This window comes from Plasmopara halstedii (genome assembly GCF_900000015.1).
Source record: "Plasmopara halstedii genome assembly, contig: Scaffold_525, whole genome shotgun sequence".
NCBI lineage: Eukaryota > Oomycota > Peronosporomycetes > Peronosporales > Peronosporaceae > Plasmopara > Plasmopara halstedii.
The window spans coordinates 2,085,052-2,097,506 of record NW_020187445.1 but is presented as its reverse complement, the minus strand read 5'-3'; the positions used below and the strand labels follow the sequence as shown (position 1 = coordinate 2,097,506).

At 46.4% G+C, this 12,455-nt stretch overlaps 2 protein-coding genes across 2 annotated transcripts; one reads left to right on the top strand and one right to left on the bottom strand.

Annotated features, from left to right (window-relative positions):
- Positions 1-2,152: 2,152 nt before the first annotated feature.
- Positions 2,153-2,449, bottom strand: PHALS_11052 (uncharacterized protein; the record flags this gene model as incomplete). Its single annotated transcript, XM_024726578.1, has 2 exons — positions 2,153-2,344; positions 2,411-2,449. 2 exons carry the CDS (start codon positions 2,447-2,449, stop codon positions 2,153-2,155), a joined length of 231 nt encoding a protein of 76 aa, XP_024577242.1.
- A 1,510-nt stretch (positions 2,450-3,959) lies between these two features.
- On the top strand, positions 3,960-8,298 carry PHALS_11051 (26S proteasome regulatory complex, subunit RPN11; the record flags this gene model as incomplete). The annotated part of the gene is made up of 5 exons (XM_024726577.1): positions 3,960-4,046; positions 4,114-4,309; positions 4,374-4,582; positions 4,650-5,348; positions 5,413-8,298. The coding sequence occupies 5 exons, from the start codon at positions 3,960-3,962 to the stop codon at positions 8,296-8,298; spliced, it is 4,077 nt and encodes a 1,358-aa protein (XP_024577241.1).
- Between the last annotated feature and the right edge of the window lie 4,157 nt (positions 8,299-12,455).

Sequence of the window (12,455 nt, the reverse complement as noted above, 5' to 3'; positions counted from 1 at the left end):
GAGAGCTGCAATTTCAGCTCCGCCCAGGAGGGAAACGCAGCTTTGACCGAAGTGCCGCGTGTCAGTGCCCATTCTCGCGCTCGACCACCGAGCTTTGAGATGGCTAGTGCTACGCGCTGTCGCTCGGTCTGGAGCTGGCAAATGCGATGGCCATTTCGAACTCTCTCACCCGGAGCAGGAGTTTCTCTCCACCCTTCCCTTCGAAGACCTTACCGCTCACCATGAGCGGCTTAGAGCGAGAGAAATCATCCGTCACCGACGGTGGCGTCATAAAGGCAAATGATGCAAATTTCTTCTGCTGCAGGTGCTCTAGCAGCGCGTTTTCGTAACTTGAAACCGCCTCTAGACGCGCACCGATTGCCTCGGGACCTTGCGCCGCATGGTGTAGCACGCCTTCTGGACCAAGCAAGGATCTCAGCTTGTTTAGCCCGTCCTGCATGCCCTGGGGCGGAGAGGAAAGTTCTTCCATCATCACAGAGGATCAGTCTAAACCCAGGTGTAGATTGACTCAAGTGCTACCAAGTGCAGCGGGGCTGCCGTAGCGTTGCGCTTAGTGGAAGCGTAATTTAGGTCTCCGATCTTTCGTTCTATACTTAGAACAAGTACGAGCTAGCAGATCGCAATCCGCTTACTCCAAGAGTAATTATTGCCTTAACCCAAGGCTAATTAACTCTTCCGATCAATTCAAAATTTTTATTTATTTATACCTGCGGCAAAGCCGCCTAATGTTAAATGTTTAGATTTTCCTATATATAGTAAAATCTAAATACATGCATAACTACTGGCTACCTACCACTTACCGTATTCTTGTTTGGGTGCTGTCACACTATGCCCATCTCGTGTGACACACACCCCTGTTATCAGGGTACGTGTAACCCCATTACAAGTTTCGTCGTATCATGACTATTCATTTCAGACCATCAAAAGTTGCTTATCGGAGCCCTTGCATGACTATGCGTGGAAATCTTTCGCTCAAACAAGAGCTGAAAGAGGGTTTCTTTCCTTGCATCACGCTTTCGTAGCTTATGGAGCAGCACGGGGTAGAAATCCCAATTCATCACGGGCGATGTACCCTAGGTACTAAATGCTGGAAAGAGTACCGATGAGTACCGTACTCAGTTCGCTCCTTTGGAGAGAAATATGGTCATATCACAGCTTAAAGCATTGCAGGTCAACCGCTTTGAAGCGGACGTCCCACTATAGCGTCAATTAATTTCTCGACCTAGTGAAGTACAAACACGAACGGTCGTCTTCATTAGATAGCTGTTTCAGCTGTCGAATGTACAACAAGGCCGGCCGCAATCGCCAGTGAGAAGTACACTGCAACGGTTATCCCCAGAAGAGATAGTGGGATAGGTCGCAACTAGCAACGGCTCCAGGACCATTCCGCCGGAACGGGAGCTCAAACTGCCATATGGTTTTGAAATGAGGGTCATTTTTCACTTCACCAGATACTGGTAGCAGCCCTAGCGCATCTGCCGGCTCAACATGTTACCTGAAAGTCGTCACTCCTTGCTCAATGAGCGGCTCCTTTAAAAGATGACCCATCAGTGTTCGGATTTTATGATTTCTACTAGGAATGGCGGTACTTGCCTCTCTTCAAGTGCAACAGGTTGCCGTGCACTTTGCACACAAATAGGTCTGACTCTAAGAGTCCGCTCAAACAAATACATGGAGATCGAATTTGGCAATCCTAGCATGAACACAACCGAGCAATATTACGGTAACTAGATCCCTAGTCGGTCCTGTTGAATTAATGCTGCTTAGACTAAAACCGGATATTTATGAATCACTATCATCTAAAAGCGCCTTTATTCCTAACGTGCGACTAGCAGCCTATATGAACCCCGGGCATTTTTTAGGTTTCATCGGCTAGAACGTATAAATACTCACAGTCACACCAAAGTACAGCGCAAAATGTATATAAGTGTACCTGTGATATAATTGTAAAACCACATTTTGCTCTAGAACCGCGCTCACTTCATGCAAGCACTTCCAGAGATATGCTTCACCATGCGACTAACGTGACCACCTACTTAGGCATCGGCAATTGATGGCTGGCATCATTGTCTGCCTCCTCGGCATGGCTAAGGTCTTTCACCTCTGAGTGCGCTCACGGTGCTAAGTTTCCCCACTGCATGAGTCTGAGATCTCAAGCCCTTTTCATCAGCTGGACGTGTAGCGAATATCCGCCACGGGGCACACAGATATCCAACTCTACTCCAGCGAGCTGAATATGGCTAAATTCGCCCAACTTGCCCACTGGTGCGCTCATAGAGCGCTCGTTGTCAATACACGACGCGTTCACGACATGAAATTTAATCGCCCTATGTAATGCTACACCCTACACATTCTAAGAAGATGTACGGGGACACGAGTTAGCCACGCTTGTTTGAAGACTCTCAATAACAATAGTGACAGTTAGAGCTTTTGGATGAAAGTGAGTCATCCTTGCGGCGAGAACGGCTCTTAATACTTAAATATAATCAGCAAATCTTCGCCTATCTCCAGAAATTTGAGCGCACTATATAACGGGGTTTTTCGTGCCCTGGTATGAAGGGTGTGGGTCAAACAAGACAGTGTGATCACATAATGGTGTGGCGACACTTAAACAACAAGTCAGTATGTGGCTGTACTTATACATTTAATTAAGCTATATAGACAGGAAAGCCTAAAAATTTAGATACAGGCGGCTTTGCCGCAAATAAAATCGATTAATACAGTTTACGCTTAAAACGGAAAAATGAGTTAGTCTTGGGTAAGGTTGTATTTTTTTTTAAGTAAGTAGATTGCGATTCTCTACACTCGCACTGGTTCTAAGTATAGAACGAAGGTCACCAACCTCCACCAAGCATCTTTAAGCGAAAGAGCTATGGCAGTATCGCTGCACTTGGTAGCACTCGTAGTCATTCTACACCCGAGTCGTAACAACTGACCCGCCAATACCCAACAGGAAAGAAATCCGCGGCACTTAACTTTTTCGACTGTCAGTCGACACATGGCTTTTGATATTTCATCCAACATACCTGGAGTGAGATCGGAATTGAAATTTCGGTCAAGGACCGCTATCATTGTCCTCAATTTTTACATGAAGGCTTAAAAATACCTCCGACATTACCAGTGCCTCCATCGAAAGGTGCACGGATATTGAATCCGTATTTGACATCTGCAATGCCTCCGCGTACATCGCATTGTACGTAATTACATGATACGTCTGATTCTGTCAGAACTCCCCGCGGCTTCACAAAGCCCGAGACGTTGATATCAACAACTGGTAACCGTGTTTAGCGAGTCCCATCTCTCTTCGAAAGAGTCACTTTCTTGAGAGCTAAGTCCTATTGACCACGGCCCCCATAAGATACGATAGAGCGCATTTTTCTTCCTTGGATCCCCCGCGTGGTTGGTACCGAAGAGAAGCTAAGCCCATCCTCCGTCATGGACAAGTCCGTCTTCGAGGACACTGACTTGACGAAAGGAAGGCTTGACCTTTACCACAATGCAAGAGTCAAGGTTCATCCAGGTGCTTTGGTGGAAGAAGTCCCGGCGTCTCACTTCGATGTCAATGTGATGTTGTCCACCACATGCAGAGTAGCCGACGATTATCCTAGTATGCCCGAAATTTTCTGTCCTCCTCAGCTTAATACCTCTGAGAATTATCACTTGCACGCCAGTAAGCGATAGAATGCAACAAAAATCATATCACTTTTTATACTATAGACTCATAGCTCTTTTAAACAACAAGATATGCCGCAATCGATGTGTGTGTCTATGGAGATGAAGGGGTTTACGAATTCCTACTCTCAGATTTTGCGCATGCTTTGTTCAATGCTTCAGCCTTACCTACCATGATTCATGAGTCCATCATGCTTGTAAAATGATAGGAATCACCATTATATTAGCCATCCCCGAAGTTTGTGAGCGACTTTGTTCAGTTTGTCAAAGCATTTCAATAAGCTTGGATGATTATAATGGCCCAATCAAATTTTGGCACAAATGTGCCGCCCCCTTCCGCCTATCCTAAAAAAGTGACTAAGTCCTTCAGCATGGTGCGTTGTGACTTAATAATATCTGCTTCCTAGTCGTGGGCTCTAATGTTGTCAGCAAATACTATAGGGTGACGCGCGCGTTGTACTCACCACGCTCATTACTGAGAAACTCTTGTCACCCGGACCCAAGAAACTCTATGTGTCTTATTATCGTAAGCGTGTGTATGCAGATCTGCTGGCCGACGGGTCCATACGCTTCAACGATCAGATTTACACGTCGCCTGTTCCTTGCGCACTACACATGAAGCGCACACTCAATCCCTGTACGTTTACACGGCTTTGATTTCTAAGAACGCGAGCTTGTCCTTCTTACACTATCCTACGTAGCTCTCAAGACAGATGCAGGTTGGTCATCCATGTATTCAGCGGCATCAGGAGAAAGTTTAAAAGACATTAAGGATCGCTTAAATATACGTAAGCGTGGCACAAATGTCCGTTCCACTCATAAGGAGAAGAAAGGCAGTGCGCTGTCGCCCATATCTAGCGATCACGTTGTGTGGTCCACAGCCACAGGAGGAGCTAAAGACGCAATTCCAGTATGTATAGGTTCTTCTTCCGATAGACGTCTTCATTCAATACTCATTATATATGTTCTGAGTGCAGAAGTGCAGTGTCTGCAGAACTGAAGCTTTGACGGATGTTGTTAAGTGCAGCGCCTGCCACAGCAAGACACACCTCAAGTGTGCAAGTCCGGTGTTGCAGACTGCCCCGCCAACCTCTTGGTTCTGTGAAAGGTGTGTGACAGCTCAAGCTAATCGTATTCTTGAGTTTCTTCAGCAAACAAGGCGTGTACTCGTCGAAAGGATTGCGGAACAGAGGAGAGGACAATGTCAGCAGAAATCAGTAGAGGTAATCAAGAAAGATGATCATACTGATATTGACGAGGAAGTTACTTGTAATAATGGGGAGCAAACAAAAGCGCATTTAATTAAGAAAAAAGCTGATGCTGTGGGGAAGGAAATGTATGTTCACGGGACTGAAGGCTTCGATTGTGAGGTCGAAGAGATGTCAACGGCTTTTTCCGTCGACAGCACAATTGGGTCGAGGAACGATAATAATGGGATTGCGGTCTCTGATGGCGAAGAAGCTATGGCAGATGAGGCCACAACAACCGCAACAGAGCTGAAGAAGGTTCCTATGCTTCCTGATGGTGCTTCGAACAAAAAGGAAATAAATCAAGGAAGCATTGAAACTACGGCTTTAGCGAAATTGGAAAATGTTGGCGAAGCTGCGAGTGAAAAATCAACAGCAGAGCATGTTGATGACGATCTTGCGATTGTTAACGTTGTAAAGACTTTCAGTGTATGTGAAGTGTTACTTAGCTTAGTTTTGATGTGTGATCCACTAAGTTCATGTATGACTACAGGAGGAAGTAAAGTTCTTGGTACTGATCGATAGCCTTATTGCGGAAGTGTCGTCTGATCCTGAAAGAGCCCATCTGATTGCAAATAGTACTGGCGCAACGTTAGTGCATCTTGAAAAAACGCAGCTCGTGCAGCTTGTAGAGTATGGAAAACGTGAAATTCTTGCGGCTACCCAGTCAGAAATTGAAGACGATGAAGACTTTGAAAACGTTAGCAGCCATAATTCGGAAGTAGATGCTCTTATAAAGATTTTTGACTTGCGACACCAGATCGTGTCTTCGCAGTCGCACTTTGAACGCACAACAACTGCTTTAGCTAAGCGCACTGAAGACCATTTGCGGAACGCTGAAAGTGAACTTATGGATTTGGAAGAGTCGCGGGCTGCTAAAGCCCAAGCATTTACTAGAGTGGCAGACTCAATTGAGCAGTACTCCACTGACTTAGCTCAATGCGACAAAAAAGTTTACATAAATGAGGTGCTCTTAGAGAGTATCAACCACCGTCGCAGTTTTATTCGATCTGCCAACATCAATAATCGTTTTGTGCCGTCATATCGCTACAGCACAAAGCTCATGACAACGAGTAGTGACCAGCTTTTGCTTACGGTATTATTGGATAAACTTCGTGATATTACGGACTCGATAAATGAATGGTCCAAGATGGAGTGCCATTTTGAGAAAATGACGACTAGACTGAAGAAGTCATTGTCGTTGATCAGCACTAAGAGAAAGCGCTCAAGCGCTTCCGTCATACTGCCACAAACCGCGCCTTTATTTGCCAAGGTGAAGATTCCTCCGTCTCGACGCCTTATTGAGCGCCAAATTGCAAATTACGATTTGAATTTAGATGCCATTCACCAGAGTCGTGCTCGTATGCGAAAAACTTTGTCTTCCATTTTAAAGATTGCGCGGGAAGAGCACTTAAGCGAAGAAATTATTCATATGACCGATATTTTGTATCAAAAATGCCGAGATCTGAAGGCCGAAGAGGAGGAAGAACAGTTGCGGATTAAATGGGAAGCAGAGGCTGAAGCGAAGGCGAAGGCACAAGAAGATGAAGCTTGTGTGCACCAGCGTATCCACGACAGCGAGGCGAGTGAAGATGAGCCAAAAGCGAAGAAACAATGTGCAAGCACTGTCGGCTCTGTTACTAGATACCAACCCGACGAAACTGCTACATCACTGAAAACGACTGTATCCTGTGATGGTAAGGGAATTTTATCATTGTTAGGAAGCGGGAACATGGATGCCAAGACATCCGATAAATTTTCACGTGAAATTGATTCAAGGATTGATAATAATCGAGACAATGATACAGATTTGGAAGATGCTTCCCGTGCGATCGCTGACATTACGTCTTCAGAAGTTGCGGATTTTCCTGAAGAATATGACTCCTCAATTGAACTTCTTAAATCTCCACTCACGGAGGCGAAAGTTACATCAAAAATGGTTTCCGGATCGTTTTCTATTCGCAGCGGAAAGGCAGAAGTTTATAAGAATGAGCAACAGAACAGTCAGAAGCCTATTCAAGAACAACAATTATTTTTCAACCAAGCCCTTGAAGTCTTTAGTAAGCAGCAACAGCAACATCTTCTGGAAAGGGAGCGCGTCAAGCAGCAAAACCGGATGGAGGAGCAGCGAATAGAGCTAGAGCGACAGCAGCAGCAACTGGAACAGCGACGTCATTCGGAACAACAGCGCCTCATAGAGCAAGAACAATTAGAGCAAGAACACCAAGAAAGGGAACGGCAAGAGCGGGAGCGTCAAGAAAGGGACCACATGGATAAACAGCAACGCCTAGAGCGCCAACACTTGGAAAAAATACGATTAGATCAAGATCGACACGAATCGCAACGTCGAGAGCAGCAACGACTTGAGCAAGAGCATCGCGAGCAACAACGCATTGAAGAACAGCGTCATCTTGAGGAGCAAAGGCGATTAGAGCAGCAACAGTGTATAGAGCAACAACGGCTGGAGCAGCAACAGCGTTTAACGCAACAGCGCCTAGAGGCTCAACGTCTCGAACAGCAACGACTTGACCGTCAGCGACTCGAAAATCAACGACTAGAACAACATCGTCAAGAGCAGCAACGTCAAGAGCAGCAGCGCCAAGAGCAGCAACTACTGGAGCAGCAGCAAATAGAGCAGCAGCAAATCGAGCAGCAGCGCAAAGATAAACAGCGCCAGGAACAGCAGCGACGATTAGAGCTTCAGCGCCGCCAACAGGAGCAGCAGCGCCAAGAGCATCAAAGCCAACTTCAGCACAGCAAGGCGCCAAGTCTTCCTCAAGTCGTACCGTCTGGAACTCCTCACTTGCAGATGATAAATCAGCAACAGCAGCTTCAACACCAGCAGGCAGCGATTCAACAACAGCAGCAGCATTCTCGCCAAATTCAGCACCCGCTTTACGGCGACATGTCCAAGGGAATGCTGATGTCTTCTGGCATGGGCAATACAAACCATCAAGACATCTATGCCCAGCAGGCGGCTCAGATGGGAATCGAAATGCACGATGTGAGTCGGCATCAAGGCTCAAGTCACTTTGTAGGCAGCACATCATTGCGTGTGGCTCCTTATGAAGTATCACGCAGCGCTGCTCAACAACCAGCTCCAACAGCACCGCGGACGAGCTTTTATGGCGGCGAAGGACAAATGCACTCTCAAGATGTTTTTGGCTCTCAAGGTCTGCCTGGTCAGCCGCGTCAGCTTTCAGACCACCACCAGATGTTTGCGGATGAGCTGCACCAGCAACAGTCAGACCAAGGCAGGACAATGGGAAGCCAGGAGTTTTTGATGAGCCGGTCTTACCGTGGACTTAATGACGACATACAACACTCTAATATCGAACAGTCGGATCACGATGACGTTAATATGGGAGATTGGCAGTAACAATTGAGGGTGGTGACTATGGAAATTCGCAAATTAGAACTGTCAGATTCGAATTCAAATTTGGAGTACTTCGGAGACCTGGGTATGGGCTTTTAACTATAGGCACGTATAATTCTGATATGTACAAAAGCCTTACAATTGCTTTTTTGTCTGAATTACGATACACTTGACTAGAAATTGACAGGCATCTTAACCGTAAGTCACCCAACCTTAATCTACTTACAGAATAAGTACTTTTACCTCACGCAATATACAAAGTTCACATTGCACTTTGGTGTAGTTGTGAATGGTCATTGGACCCTAGAAAAAAATATTTACACGAGGAACCCGTGGTACACATGGGCTGCTAGCTGCACGTCAAAATCTGAGAGCATTTGCTCGAATTATGGTGAATGGACACATTAAATTCACCTCGATAGCAGTCCTTCTTATGTATGAAATTTGAAACGGCAAATTTAACTAAACAGCTATTGAAGGGAGACTCTCGATATTGATCCTGGTACAAGCAAATCAGCCCAACCTTTGTGGGAATGTTACAGCAGACTCTAAGAGTCAAAGTTTTTTCTGTGCAAAGTGCACAGCAATTTCGTTGCACTTGGTAGCACTGCAAAGCTGGATATAAAATATTCGACTGCCTATCCCTGGGACAACTAAATACTTGAATAAGATTTTGTCTATCGTTGATCGTCGAGGAGATCAGAAAAGTGTCCGTCAAACTACTGGAAGGGTTAATGCTCACCGGAATGCCTTCTCCAGCTGTGATAATAAATGCGGTAGTAAGACCACCCCGTAGCAATCTGACCAGTCGCTGGTGGGGGAACAGATGGTACCCACGCGAGGTCGCTAGTGTTAAGCTCTCAGGCCTTTGAGAACTTGAATGGGTAAAATCTTTCACTCTAGACGCAAAAGTTTGAGACGATCATAGATTAAATCATGCTTTGAATGGTGTAACAGTGCGTCGCGCTTGCGGACTCCAGGCTAGAAGGCCGAGCAAGGCGTCAGTGCCAACGTTTATAGGTTGGGAGGCGGCAGATGTTGAGGGGTATTCGCACCGCCTTATCAAACGTATCGGGCTCAATTTATTTTTTCGTCTACTCGTCAAAGGAGGCAAGAGCTGATGGGCTATGTTTAGAAATAAGAATTCTTATCGCCGTGATGGCATCATACCCTCTCACGAAGGTAGTAATACTTATCATCTTTGTAGAGAGACTACGAATAGGTCTGGCTTGCACTAAGAGCTTCCGCACGCGCCTTATCATTTCCGACGAAGCTGTAGGCGTCGCATTCAGCGCGAAGTACTGCTCATGGGACGGTTAGGCTATATGGAGTACTTACTGGGAGTAGTGGATATGAGTGCGCCAGTGGCGATGGATCTCTGTCATGCTGAGAAATAAAAAAGAGTTTGTTAGCTGCACACTGGCTCTGCGGTACTCGTAAATGCTTGATTTTCATGACTAAAATTGTCTGTGCTTTGCGTGCCCCGTCACTCTCAGCTGGGAGGTACCAAAGATCGGTAACGCACGCAATAATTGCCGATAAACCTCGCACGAAGAAATTCCGTGTCATAGTAGGCGCAGGCTGGCTCTATTGCACTTTCTATGAAGTCGTGGTTTATGAGGCCCAACTCTTAAAGAGGCATTTTTTGTTAGATAATTTGAGATTTCACAACCCAAAACTGGCGGTTGCTGATGTTAGCATCTCGGGCTTCGCACAGGAGCGCAAATTTCTGTCAAATTCGGGAGACTCGTGCAATTATGTGCGATACACGACAGTTGAAATGGCAGACAGCACACAGAGGCACTGAAATGCCACCCACAAATGCTATATTTGGGCGTCTTACAGCGGGAGTGTTGTCGAAGGTCATGTCAGAGTTTTAGATGAAGTATTAAGACATTAACAGCGTGAAACACTGTCTCGTTGTGGTCTTGCACTTAAGATGCAATCTCACTCGAGGCATGGCGTGGCTGGAGTGCCATGAAGTATAGGTCGACATAAATCCGAAGAAATTAGATTTCACGCCTGCTGAAGTTCTAGCGAGTCATGAACCTACCTCCTTTAGGAAAAACATACATTTTTGACGCGGTCAAGAAGCAGCAAAAGCTTCTGTGCACGATATAAGATTGTCCAAAATTGATAGCTACGACATTGCTAAGTACCTCAAGCAGAGGTCGCTGCAGTGAGCCGCAGTCTCAGCTATGTCAGAAACGAACGGATTTAGATTGCAATTTTCAAGTATAACTCTGTTGAGAGAGATGCGACTACTGTATGTCGAGGTTCTAGCGCGTATCTGTGGTTGGACGGTAGAGTGCTGCAAACTGTTGTTTCCTGCGTCATGATCGGTGACGAGTGGAAGCAACTTAACACTGTAGTTTCGCGCACCAGAGCCAGTGAAGCTGAAGGACAACTGTAAGGAGCGAGTAAAAGGTCTGAGTTTTGACAGATAGATGTATTACTCGCCCTTGTCACCATGCAACGATACTGCTGATTCAGCACTACCGTGTGGCGTTCCCATCATGCAAAGTAGTTGAGCTCTACGGGTAAACGGTGGAATAGAGCATTCACTTGCGATCGGAGTGCCTGGGGTTTTTCTAGGGAAAGCAAGTATCCCCTCACTTTATTTGACAGCAGCTTGGAGACGTTCGGAAAGGTACCTCCTAGGTGGCTGCGCAAAGAGTTGCAAAACGATTTAGTAATGTAAATGGTACGGTTGGTCCAGAAGACAAGCTGCGCTCACATTTCGACATCGACGAAAGTGTCATTGAGGATACTTGCAGAACGCTGAGTATGAGGATCGGGACACTTATCGTTTAAATTGCTACAAATATTTTGATTTTTTGCTTAAGAAATATCGCACTGTAGTGCCAAGTGACCCACCGCGCGTGTTATTACAGGATGGAAGAAGCGTCATGAATGTCGCCTTAAACACCAAATTCAAATACTGCGCACACAGTTATGGTCCTTTTCACGGATAGGTCTAACACGTGCGGACATATATGCTCGTCTATTTGTACAGCTTGGATCACCAGTAGTGGAAACTCCCAGAGCTACAGATCGTCTCACAACCAAGATGACCACTGAGTGGAAGTACTGCATCCTCGTCGTGAGGAACCACACTTCGTGGCGTATCTGTCGAGTCGGTGCTATGATTCAAAAATTCGGTATTTAACGAATATCGGTGCAACCGCGCTCGCAGTCGCGACGACAACTTCTTGTCCGAGTCTCCAAACTCCTTGGTCTCGAGGGCCCGTAGCAACGCTACACACATATTATCACCCGCGTATGCGGCGCGGATCAAATTCGTCACGGACGAAGTCACCGTCAAGACATGATCAAGCTCATAATCTGGTCTGCGTGACAGCGCATCCGCCAAAGTATTCTGCTTTACTGGCTTATACTTCACCTCTAAGTTATATTCGGCAAAGAACATGAGCCACCTGGCCATCCTCTTCGAGGGGTGAGGCGACTGAGTCGCAGTGCGTAAGGACACATGATCTATGTAGATCACAAACGGCTTGGAGCCGAGCAGGTGCACTCTCAACTTGACAAGTGCATACTTCATCACAAGTAATTTGTTGACGTGGACTGGGTCGTTCCTCTCCACAGCCTTGAGTTGGCAAGATTTGAACGCGATCACCCGATCTCACCCCCCCAGCGTCTGCCTGCAGCAGTGCACAGCCGATAGCAAAGTCCGAAGTGTCTCAGACGACACTAAAAGGACGATCGGGGTCTGCCAACGCCAGTATCGGTTCACGAAGGAGGCTGGCTTTAACAAAAGCATCCCGATGCGCGGTGTTTAAACACCATTCCGTACCGTTCTGAATGAGATTCGACAATGGCCGTGCCATTTCCGCATAATTTGCGCTATACTTTGTGCAAGCAGTTGGCGTGCCCAAGCAACTTGCGCAAGTCATTTTGGACCTTTGGAACCAACCATTCCACAATGACCTTGGCCTTAGCGGGATCCGCTCGTAGACCACGCTTCCCAACGAAGCACCCTAAAAAGGGAATCTTTTCTGCGCCAAAGATGCACTTGTCTACATTGGCATACAGCTTATTCGTGCGCATACACTCGAGCATTGCTTTCAAATGGACGATGTGGTTTTCCTCATCTATCCTTTCGCGCCCCACATGACTGTGGAGGATGATGTCGTCGAAGT